The 12,216-nt window shown below is 38.1% G+C and overlaps 1 protein-coding gene across 1 annotated transcript; it reads right to left on the bottom strand.

Moving 5' to 3' along the window:
* Positions 1-10,689: 10,689 nt before the first annotated feature.
* On the bottom strand, positions 10,690-11,818 carry LOC6499239 (keratin, type II cytoskeletal 1). The gene is made up of 2 exons (XM_001955009.4): positions 11,707-11,818; positions 10,690-11,622 (listed from the first exon to the last, which is right to left on the bottom strand). Exons 1-2 carry the CDS (start codon positions 11,719-11,721, stop codon positions 10,807-10,809), a joined length of 831 nt encoding a protein of 276 aa, XP_001955045.1. The 5' UTR covers positions 11,722-11,818; the 3' UTR covers positions 10,690-10,806.
* Between the last annotated feature and the right edge of the window lie 398 nt (positions 11,819-12,216).

The raw sequence follows: 12,216 nt of genomic DNA on the forward strand, positions 1-12,216 counted from the left end.
GCTGTGGACCATATTGTCGCTCCAAGCACATTTTACAATGTTGAAGGGAATCCCCCAGGAATTTTGACAAAAAATTTTAAAAATATTTCGTTTTCAGATTTTTATGCAGAGAATTTTGACAAAAAATTTTAAAAATATTTCGTTTTCAGATATTGATGCAGAATGGTTGAGAAAGGATCAACAAATCGTTTAAGGTATTCCTCTCAAAAATCGGATGGAAATTGACCAAGATATAACAATCGCTGTGGACCATATTGTCGCTCCAAGCATTTTTCCCAATGTTGAAGGGGATCCCCCAGGAATTTTGACAAAAAATTTTAAAAATAATTCGTATTCAGATTTTAATGCACAGTGGTTGAGAATCGATCAACAAATCGTTTAAGGTATTCCGCTCAAGAATCGGATGGAAATTGACCAAGATATAACAATCGCTGTGCACCATATTGTGGCTCCAAGCACATTTTACAATGTTGAAGGGGATCCCCCAGGAATTTTGACAAAAAATTTTAAAAATATTTCGTATTCAGATTTTAATGCACAATGGTTGAGAATCGATCAACAAATCGTTTAAGGTATTCCGCTCAAGAATCGAATTGAAATTGACCAAGATATAACAATCGCTGTGGACCATATTGTGGCTCCAAGCACATTTTACAATGTTGAAGGGGATCCCCAGGAATTTTGACAAAAAATTTTAAAAATATTTCGTTGTCAGATATTGATGCAGAGTGGTTAAGAGTCGATCAACAAATCGTTTAAGGTATTCCGCTCAAGAATCGAATTGAAATTGACCAAGATATAACAATCGCTGTGGACCATATTGTGGCTCCAAGCACATTTTACAATGTTAAAGGGGATCGCCCAGGAATTTTGACAAAAAATTTTAAAAATATTTCGTTGTCAGATATTGATGCAGAGTGGTTAAGAGTCGATCAACAAATCGTTTAAGGTATTCCGCTCAAGAATCGGATAGAAATTGACCAAGATATAGCAATCGCTGTGGATCATATTGTGGCTCCAAGCACATTTTACAATTTTGAAGGGGATCCCCCAGGAATTTTGACAAAAAATTTTAAAAATATTTCGATTTCAGATTTTTATGCAGAATGGTTGAGAATCGATCAACAAATCGTTTAAGGTATTCCGCTCAAGAATCGAATTGAAATTGACCAAGATATAACAATCGCTGTGCACCATATTGTGGCTCCAAGCACATTTTACAATGTTGAAGGGGATCCCCCAGGAATTTTTACAAAAAATTTTAAAAATATTTCGTTGTCAGATATTGATGCAGAGTGGTTAAGAATCGATCAACAAATCGTTTAAGGTATTCCGCTCAAGAATCGGATAGAAATTGACCAAGATATACCAATCGCTGTGGACCATATTGTCGCTCCAAGCACTTTTCACAATGTTGAAGGGGATCCCCCAGGAATTTTGACAAAAAAATTTTAAAATATTTCGTTTTCAGATTTTGATGCAGAGTGGTTAAGAATCGATCAACAAATCGTTTACGGTATTCCGCTCAAAAATCGGATGGAAATTGACCAAGATATAACAATCGCTGTGCACCATATTGTGGCTCCAAGCACATTTTACAATGTTGAAGGGGATCCCCCAGGAATTTTTACAAAAAATTTTAAAAATATTTCGTTTTCAGATATTGATGCAGAATGGTTGAGAAAGGATCAACAAATCGTTTAAGGTATTCCGCTCAAGAATCGGATGGAAATTGACCAAGATATAACAATCGCTGTGCACCATATTGTGGCTCCAAGCACATTTTACAATGTTGAAGGGGATCCCCCAGGAATTTTGACAAAAAATTTTAAAAATATTTCGTATTCAGATTTTAATGCACAATGGTTGAGAATCGATCAACAAATCGTTTAAGGTATTCCGCTCAAGAATCGAATTGAAATTGACCAAGTTATAACAATCGCTGTGGACCATATTGTGGCTCCAAGCACATTTTACAATGTTGAAGGGGATCGCCCAGGAATTTTGACAAAAAACTTTAAAAATATTTCGTTGTCAGATATTGATGCAGAATGGTTAAGAGTCGATCAACAAATCGTTTAAGGTATTCCGCTCAAGAATCGGATGGAAATTGACCAAGATATAACAATCACTGTGGACCATATTGTGGCTCCAAGCACATTTTACAATGTTAAAGGGGATCGCCCAGGAATTTTGACAAAAAATTTTAAAAATATTTCGTTGTCAGATATTGATGCAGAGTGGTTAAGAGTCGATCAACAAATCGTTTAAGGTATTCCGCTCAAGAATCGGATAGAAATTGACCAAGATATAGCAATCGCTGTGGACCATATTGTGGCTCCAAGCACATTTTACAATTTTGAAGGGGATCCCCCAGGAATTTTGACAAAAAATTTTAAAAATATTTCGATTTCAGATTTTTATGCAGAATGGTTGAGAATCGATCAACAAATCGTTTAAGGTATTCCGCTCAAGAATCGAATTGAAATTGACCAAGATATAACAATCGCTGTGCACCATATTGTGGCTCCAAGCACATTTTACAATGTTGAAGGGGATCCCCCAGGAATTTTGACAAAAAATTTTAAAAATATTTCGTTGTCAGATATTGATGCAGAGTGGTTAAGAGTCGATCAACAAATCGTTTAAGGTATTCCGCTCAAGAATCGAATTGAAATTGACCAAGATATAACAATCGCTGTGGACCATATTGTGGCTCCAAGCACATTTTACAATGTTGAAGGGGATCGCCCAGGAATTTTGACAAAAAATTTTAAAAATATTTCGTTGTCAGATATTGATGCAGAGTGGTTAAGAGTCGATCAACAAATCGTTTAAGGTATTCCGCTCAAGAATCGGATAGAAATTGACCAAGATATAGCAATCGCTGTGGACCATATTGTGGCTCCAAGCACATTTTACAATTTTGAAGGGGATCCCCCAGGAATTTTGACAAAAAATTTTAAAAATATTTCGATTTCAGATTTTTATGCAGAATGGTTGAGAATCGATCAACAAATCGTTTAAGGTATTCCGCTCAAGAATCGGATAGAAATTGACCAAGATATACCAATCGCTGTGGACCATATTGTCGCTCCAAGCACTTTTCACAATGTTGAAGGGGATCCCCCAGGAATTTTGACAAAAAAATTTTAAAATATTTCGTTTTCAGATTTTGATGCAGAGTGGTTAAGAATCGATCAACAAATCGTTTAAGGTATTCCGCTCAAAAATCGGATGGAAATTGACCAAGATATAACAATCGCTGTGGACCATATTGTCGCTCCAAGCACATTTTACAATGTTAAAGGGGATCGCCCAGGAATTTTGACAAAAAATTTTAAAAATATTTCGTTTTCAGATATTGATGCAGAATGGTTGAGAAAGGATCAACAAATCGTTTAAGGTATTCCTCTCAAAAATCGGATGGAAATTGACCAAGATATAACAATCGCTGTGGACCATATTTTCGCTCCAAGCATTTTTCCCAATGTTGAAGGGGATCCCCCAGGAATTTTGACAAAAAATTTTAAAAATAATTCGTATTCAGATTTTAATGCACAGTGGTTGAGAATCGATCAACAAATCGTTTAAGGTATTCCGCTCAAGAATCGGATGGAAATTGACCAAGATATAACAATCGCTGTGCACCATATTGTGGCTCCAAGCACATTTTACAATGTTGAAGGGGATCCCCCAGGAATTTTTACAAAAAATTTTAAAAATATTTCGTTTTCAGATTTTTATGCAGAGTGGTGGAGAATCGATTAACAAATCGTTTAAGGTATTCCGCTCAAGAATCGGATGGAAATTGACCAAGATATAACAATCGCTGTGCACCATATTGTGGCTCCAAGCACATTTTACAATGTTGAAGGGGATCCCCCAGGAATTTTGACAAAAAATTTTAAAAATATTTCGTTGTCAGATATTGATGCAGAGTGGTTAAGAGTCGATCAACAAATCGTTTAAGGTATTCCGCTCAAGAATCGAATTGAAATTGACCAAGATATAACAATCGCTGTGGTCCATATTGTGGCTCCAAGCACATTTTACAATGTTGAAGGGGATCGCCCAGGAATTTTGACAAAAAATTTTAAAAATATTTCGTTGTCAGATATTGATGCAGAGTGGTTAAGAGTCGATCAACAAATCGTTTAAGGTATTCCGCTCAAGAATCGAATTGAAATTGACCAAGATATAACAATCGCTGTGGACCATATTGTGGCTCCAAGCACATTTTACAATGTTAAAGGGGATCGCCCAGGAATTTTGACAAAAAATTTTAAAAATATTTCGTTGTCAGATATTGATGCAGAGTGGTTAAGAGTCGATCAACAAATCGTTTAAGGTATTCCGCTCAAGAATCGGATAGAAATTGACCAAGATATAGCAATCGCTGTGGATCATATTGTGGCTCCAAGCACATTTTACAATTTTGAAGGGGATCCCCCAGGAATTTTGACAAAAAATTTTAAAAATATTTCGATTTCAGATTTTTATGCAGAATGGTTGAGAATCGATCAACAAATCGTTTAAGGTATTCCGCTCAAGAATCGAATTGAAATTGACCAAGATATAACAATCGCTGTGCACCATATTGTGGCTCCAAGCACATTTTACAATGTTGAAGGGGATCCCCCAGGAATTTTTACAAAAAATTTTAAAAATATTTCGTTGTCAGATATTGATGCAGAGTGGTTAAGAATCGATCAACAAATCGTTTAAGGTATTCCGCTCAAGAATCGGATAGAAATTGACCAAGATATACCAATCGCTGTGGACCATATTGTCGCTCCAAGCACTTTTCACAATGTTGAAGGGGATCCCCCAGGAATTTTGACAAAAAAATTTTAAAATATTTCGTTTTCAGATTTTGATGCAGAGTGGTTAAGAATCGATCAACAAATCGTTTACGGTATTCCGCTCAAAAATCGGATGGAAATTGACCAAGATATAACAATCGCTGTGCACCATATTGTGGCTCCAAGCACATTTTACAATGTTGAAGGGGATCCCCCAGGAATTTTTACAAAAAATTTTAAAAATATTTCGTTTTCAGATATTGATGCAGAATGGTTGAGAAAGGATCAACAAATCGTTTAAGGTATTCCGCTCAAGAATCGGATGGAAATTGACCAAGATATAACAATCGCTGTGCACCATATTGTGGCTCCAAGCACATTTTACAATGTTGAAGGGGATCCCCCAGGAATTTTGACAAAAAATTTTAAAAATATTTCGTATTCAGATTTTAATGCACAATGGTTGAGAATCGATCAACAAATCGTTTAAGGTATTCCGCTCAAGAATCGAATTGAAATTGACCAAGATATAACAATCGCTGTGGACCATATTGTGGCTCCAAGCACATTTTACAATGTTGAAGGGGATCGCCCAGGAATTTTGACAAAAAACTTTAAAAATATTTTGTTGTCAGATATTGATGCAGAGTGGTTAAGAGTCGATCAACAAATCGTTTAAGGTATTCCGCTCAAGAATCGGATGGAAATTGACCAAGATATAACAATCGCTGTGGTCCATATTGTGGCTCCAAGCACATTTTACAATGTTAAAGGGGATCGCCCAGGAATTTTGACAAAAAATTTTAAAAATATTTCGTTGTCAGATATTGATGCAGAGTGGTTAAGAGTCGATCAACAAATCGTTTAAGGTATTCCGCTCAAGAATCGAATTGAAATTGACCAAGATATAACAATCGCTGTGGACCATATTGTGGCTCCAAGCACATTTTACAATGTTGAAGGGGATCCCCAGGAATTTTGACAAAAAATTTTAAAAATATTTCGTTGTCAGATATTGATGCAGAGTGGTTAAGAGTCGATCAACAAATCGTTTAAGGTATTCCGCTCAAGAATCGAATTGAAATTGACCAAGATATAACAATCGCTGTGGACCATATTTTCGCTCCAAGCATTTTTCCCAATGTTGAAGGGGATCCCCCAGGAATTTTGACAAAAAATTTTAAAAATAATTCGTATTCAGATTTTAATGCACAGTGGTTGAGAATCGATCAACAAATCGTTTAAGGTATTCCTCTCAAAAATCGGATGGAAATTGACCAAGATATAACAATCGCTGTGGACCATATTTTCGCTCCAAGCATTTTTCCCAATGTTGAAGGGGATCCCCCAGGAATTTTGACAAAAAATTTTAAAAATAATTCGTATTCAGATTTTAATGCACAGTGGTTGAGAATCGATCAACAAATCGTTTAAGGTATTCCGCTCAAGAATCGGATGGAAATTGACCAAGATATAACAATCGCTGTGCACCATATTGTGGCTCCAAGCACATTTTACAATGTTGAAGGGGATCCCCCAGGAATTTTTACAAAAAATTTTAAAAATATTTCGTTTTCAGATTTTTATGCAGAGTGGTGGAGAATCGATTAACAAATCGTTTAAGGTATTCCGCTCAAGAATCGGATGGAAATTGACCAAGATATAACAATCGCTGTGCACCATATTGTGGCTCCAAGCACATTTTACAATGTTGAAGGGGATCCCCCAGGAATTTTGACAAAAAATTTTAAAAATATTTCGTTGTCAGATATTGATGCAGAGTGGTTAAGAGTCGATCAACAAATCGTTTAAGGTATTCCGCTCAAGAATCGAATTGAAATTGACCAAGATATAACAATCGCTGTGGTCCATATTGTGGCTCCAAGCACATTTTACAATGTTGAAGGGGATCGCCCAGGAATTTTGACAAAAAATTTTAAAAATATTTCGTTGTCAGATATTGATGCAGAGTGGTTAAGAGTCGATCAACAAATCGTTTAAGGTATTCCGCTCAAGAATCGAATTGAAACTGACCAAGATATAACAATCGCTGTGGACCATATTGTGGCTCCAAGCACATTTTACAATGTTAAAGGGGATCGCCCAGGAATTTTGACAAAAAATTTTAAAAATATTTCGTTGTCAGATATTGATGCAGAGTGGTTAAGAGTCGATCAACAAATCGTTTAAGGTATTCCGCTCAAGAATCGGATAGAAATTGACCAAGATATAGCAATCGCTGTGGATCATATTGTGGCTCCAAGCACATTTTACAATTTTGAAGGGGATCCCCCAGGAATTTTGACAAAAAATTTTAAAAATATTTCGATTTCAGATTTTTATGCAGAATGGTTGAGAATCGATCAACAAATCGTTTAAGGTATTCCGCTCAAGAATCGAATTGAAATTGACCAAGATATAACAATCGCTGTGCACCATATTGTGGCTCCAAGCACATTTTACAATGTTGAAGGGGATCCCCCAGGAATTTTTACAAAAAATTTTAAAAATATTTCGTTGTCAGATATTGATGCAGAGTGGTTAAGAATCGATCAACAAATCGTTTAAGGTATTCCGCTCAAGCATCGGATAGAAATTGACCAAGATATACCAATCGCTGTGGACCATATTGTCGCTCCAAGCACTTTTCACAATGTTGAAGGGGATCCCCCAGGAATTTTGACAAAAAAATTTTAAAATATTTCGTTTTCAGATTTTGATGCAGAGTGGTTAAGAATCGATCAACAAATCGTTTACGGTATTCCGCTCAAAAATCGGATGGAAATTGACCAAGATATAACAATCGCTGTGCACCATATTGTGGCTCCAAGCACATTTTACAATGTTGAAGGGGATCCCCCAGGAATTTTTACAAAAAATTTTAAAAATATTTCGTTTTCAGATATTGATGCAGAATGGTTGAGAAAGGATCAACAAATCGTTTAAGGTATTCCGCTCAAGAATCGGATGGAAATTGACCAAGATATAACAATCGCTGTGCACCATATTGTGGCTCCAAGCACATTTTACAATGTTGAAGGGGATCCCCCAGGAATTTTGACAAAAAATTTTAAAAATATTTCGTATTCAGATTTTAATGCACAATGGTTGAGAATCGATCAACAAATCGTTTAAGGTATTCCGCTCAAGAATCGAATTGAAATTGACCAAGATATAACAATCGCTGTGGACCATATTGTGGCTCCAAGCACATTTTACAATGTTGAAGGGGATCGCCCAGGAATTTTGACAAAAAACTTTAAAAATATTTTGTTGTCAGATATTGATGCAGAGTGGTTAAGAGTCGATCAACAAATCGTTTAAGGTATTCCGCTCAAGAATCGGATGGAAATTGACCAAGATATAACAATCACTGTGGACCATATTGTGGCTCCAAGCACATTTTACAATGTTAAAGGGGATCGCCCAGGAATTTTGACAAAAAATTTTAAAAATATTTCGTTGTCAGATATTGATGCAGAGTGGTTAAGAGTCGATCAACAAATCGTTTAAGGTATTCCGCTCAAGAATCGGATAGAAATTGACCAAGATATAGCAATCGCTGTGGACCATATTGTGGCTCCAAGCACATTTTACAATTTTGAAGGGGATCCCCCAGGAATTTTGACAAAAAATTTTAAAAATATTTCGATTTCAGATTTTTATGCAGAATGGTTGAGAATCGATCAACAAATCGTTTAAGGTATTCCGCTCAAGAATCGAATTGAAATTGACCAAGATATAACAATCGCTGTGCACCATATTGTGGCTCCAAGCACATTTTACAATGTTGAAGGGGATCCCCCAGGAATTTTGACAAAAAATTTTAAAAATATTTCGTTGTCAGATATTGATGCAGAGTGGTTAAGAGTCGATCAACAAATCGTTTAAGGTATTCCGCTCAAGAATCGAATTGAAATTGACCAAGATATAACAATCGCTGTGGACCATATTGTGGCTCCAAGCACATTTTACAATGTTAAAGGGGATCGCCCAGGAATTTTGACAAAAAATTTTAAAAATATTTCGTTGTCAGATATTGATGCAGAGTGGTTAAGAATCGATCAACAAATCGTTTAAGGTATTCCGCTCAAGAATCGGATAGAAATTGACCAAGATATAGCAATCGCTGTGGACCATATTGTGGCTCCAAGCACATTTTACAATTTTGAAGGGGATCCCCCAGGAATTTTGACAAAAAATTTTAAAAATATTTCGTTTTCAGATTTTGATGCAGAGTGGTTAAGAATCGATCAACAAATCGTTTAAGGTATTCCGCTCAAAAATCGGATGGAAATTGACCAAGATATAACAATCGCTGTGGACCATATTGTCGCTCCAAGCACATTTTACAATGTTAAAGGGGATCGCCCAGGAATTTTGACAAAAAATTTTAAAAATATTTCGTTGTCAGATATTGATGCAGAGTGGTTAAGAGTCGATCAACAAATCGTTTAAGGTATTCCGCTCAAGAATCGGATAGAAATTGACCAAGATATAGCAATCGCTGTGGATCATATTGTCGCTCCAAGCACTTTTCACAATGTTGAAGGGGATCCCCCAGGAATTTTGACAAAAAAATTTTAAAATATTTCGTTTTCAGATTTTGATGCAGAGTGGTTAAGAATCGATCAACAAATCGTTTAAGGTATTCCGCTCAAAAATCGGATGGAAATTGACCAAGATATAACAATCGCTGTGGACCATATTGTCGCTCCAAGCACATTTTACAATGTTAAAGGGGATCGCCCAGGAATTTTGACAAAAAATTTTAAAAATATTTCGTTTTCAGATATTGATGCAGAATGGTTGAGAAAGGATCAACAAATCGTTTAAGGTATTCCTCTCAAAAATCGGATGGAAATTGACCAAGATATAACAATCGCTGTGCACCATATTGTGGCTCCAAGCACATTTTACAATGTTGAAGGGGATCCCCCAGGAATTTTTACAAAAAATTTTAAAAATATTTCGTTTTCAGATTTTTATGCAGAGTGGTGGAGAATCGATTAACAAATCGTTTAAGGTATTCCGCTCAAGAATCGGATGGAAATTGACCAAGATATAACAATCGCTGTGCACCATATTGTGGCTCCAAGCACATTTTACAATGTTGAAGGGGATCCCCCAGGAATTTTGACAAAAAATTTTAAAAATATTTCGTTGTCAGATATTGATGCAGAGTGGTTAAGAGTCGATCAACAAATCGTTTAAGGTATTCCGCTCAAGAATCGAATTGAAATTGACCAAGATATAACAATCGCTGTGGTCCATATTGTGGCTCCAAGCACATTTTACAATGTTGAAGGGGATCGCCCAGGAATTTTGACAAAAAATTTTAAAAATATTTCGTTGTCAGATATTGATGCAGAGTGGTTAAGAGTCGATCAACAAATCGTTTAAGGTATTCCGCTCAAGAATCGGATAGAAATTGACCAAGATATAGCAATCGCTGTGGACCATATTGTGGCTCCAAGCACATTTTACAATGTTGAAGGGGATCCCCCAGGAATTTTGACAAAAAATTTTAAAAATATTTCGAATCAGATTTTAATGCACAGTGGTTGAGAATCGGTCAACAAATCGTTTAAGGTATTCCGCTCAAGAATCGGATGGAATTTGACCAATATATAGCAATCGCTGTGGATCAAAATGTCGCTCCAAGCACTTTTCAATATGATAGAAGACTTTTCAAAGTGATATATTGTCAATAAAAGCATTTTTCACTATATTGAAGAGAATCCCCCTGTAGGTGTAAAAAAATGTAACAGTTTAATATTCGATTGAAATTGAGGACTTTAGAAATCGACTTTAGAATTTGATTCCATTTTAGTGGTATTTATGTTCCTAATTATTTTCATCAGAAAATTAAAAATGCATTGGATTGGTTTTACGTAAATTTAAAATTGAATTTATTTAGGCATTAGTCAACAATAACTAGGATTTAAGATCAGTCAAAGATCGCTGCGTTTATGAATCGGCTAGGAGTCAAACGAGCAACTTAGACGCGGCGGAAGACGGAAGAGGGCAGGTAGGAGTTGTCGGGGGACTGGGCGGCGGCCTGACGCACAGGGGCGGCAGAGGCGAAGTTCAGGACGGGGGCAACACCTCCGTTGTGGGCCTGAGAGGATCCTCCCAACTGGTCGTACTGCGACTGGATGGCACGCTGGGCGTTAGCAGCATCCTCCTGGGTGCGGTACTTGACGAAGTGAACCTCGGGCTTGTTGTTGTTGTTGCTGCGGATAGCGTTCAGCTTGTTGGCCAGATCACCGATGTCAGCCTGCTTGTTCAGGACATAGATGGCGGTCTCCTGCTGGGCAGCCTGCTTGGCAAGAGCCAGGGCGGCGTTCTCCAGGCCACGGTTCTCGGGTCCCTTGATGAAGACGACGCGCAGGGCCTTGTTCAGGGCGGAAGAGACCTTCTCCAGCTGCTGGGGCTCATCGAAGTCCTGTTCGTTGGCGGTGAAGGTGAAGAACTCCTTCTCAAGCTCGGCGGCGGGGGCTGGGGCGCTGTAGGAGACAGGGGCGCTCAGGGCTTCGCCACCTCCGATGCTGCCACCGCTAAGACCACCAAGACCTCCAAGACCACCAAGACCGGCACCGCTGCTGATGCTGCCTCCGAGGGAGCCACCTCCGATGGAACCACCTCCGATGGAGCCACCTCCGATGGAGCCACCTCCAATGGAGCCACCTCCAATGGAGCCACCACCGATGGAACCACTGCCTGGAGCAAAGGACAGGCCGCTGCTGGAGTGGCCCACGGGCTGGTAGTTGTAGCCGAGCTTATCGGCGCAGGCGACTGCCACCAAGCACATAACCTGGGGAAAGAGGAGAAGCCGTTATAATCCTGGGTTATCCTTTTAAAGCTAGCGAAGCTCGTGTCGTAGGCCTGAGATACTTACAATGAAGGCACGCATTTTGAATTTAGTTCTTTGACTTCGACCACTGAGTTGTGTCTGACGTTTGCATCACCAAAAGGTCCAATATTTATACGAAAACCAACAATCGGTGTCACTAGACTGCGCTCAAGTTCATGCAGAGTTACCACCGTTTGTTGTTGGTGGAACATCGGTTTGGAGCATTTGTTAGTAACTTCTTCGGCGGCTTTTGTCTCTCGAAATGCTATCCACCTTCGAAAAAGACGATAAAACAATGGCGTCGCCGTCGCGAACAAAGCGCATTGCCATCTTGCCGCCCTATTCTTGCAAATGCTGCTGTCAACAATATGCAAATTCCCCAACCATCTCCATCTCCATCGCAATCTACATCTCCTCAGCACCATCAGCACCGACACAAAAACAGTGTAGGGCCTTACAGCCCAAGAGGTAGTCGCATCGGTGTTGTCTCAAATTGTCATTCGATGGGACAGCAGGCTCTATCATCTCTATGAAACAGAAACAAAAACTTGTTTA

Source organism: Drosophila ananassae, chromosome 2L (genome assembly GCF_017639315.1).
Source record: "Drosophila ananassae strain 14024-0371.13 chromosome 2L, ASM1763931v2, whole genome shotgun sequence".
In the NCBI taxonomy this organism is placed as follows: domain Eukaryota; kingdom Metazoa; phylum Arthropoda; class Insecta; order Diptera; family Drosophilidae; genus Drosophila; species Drosophila ananassae.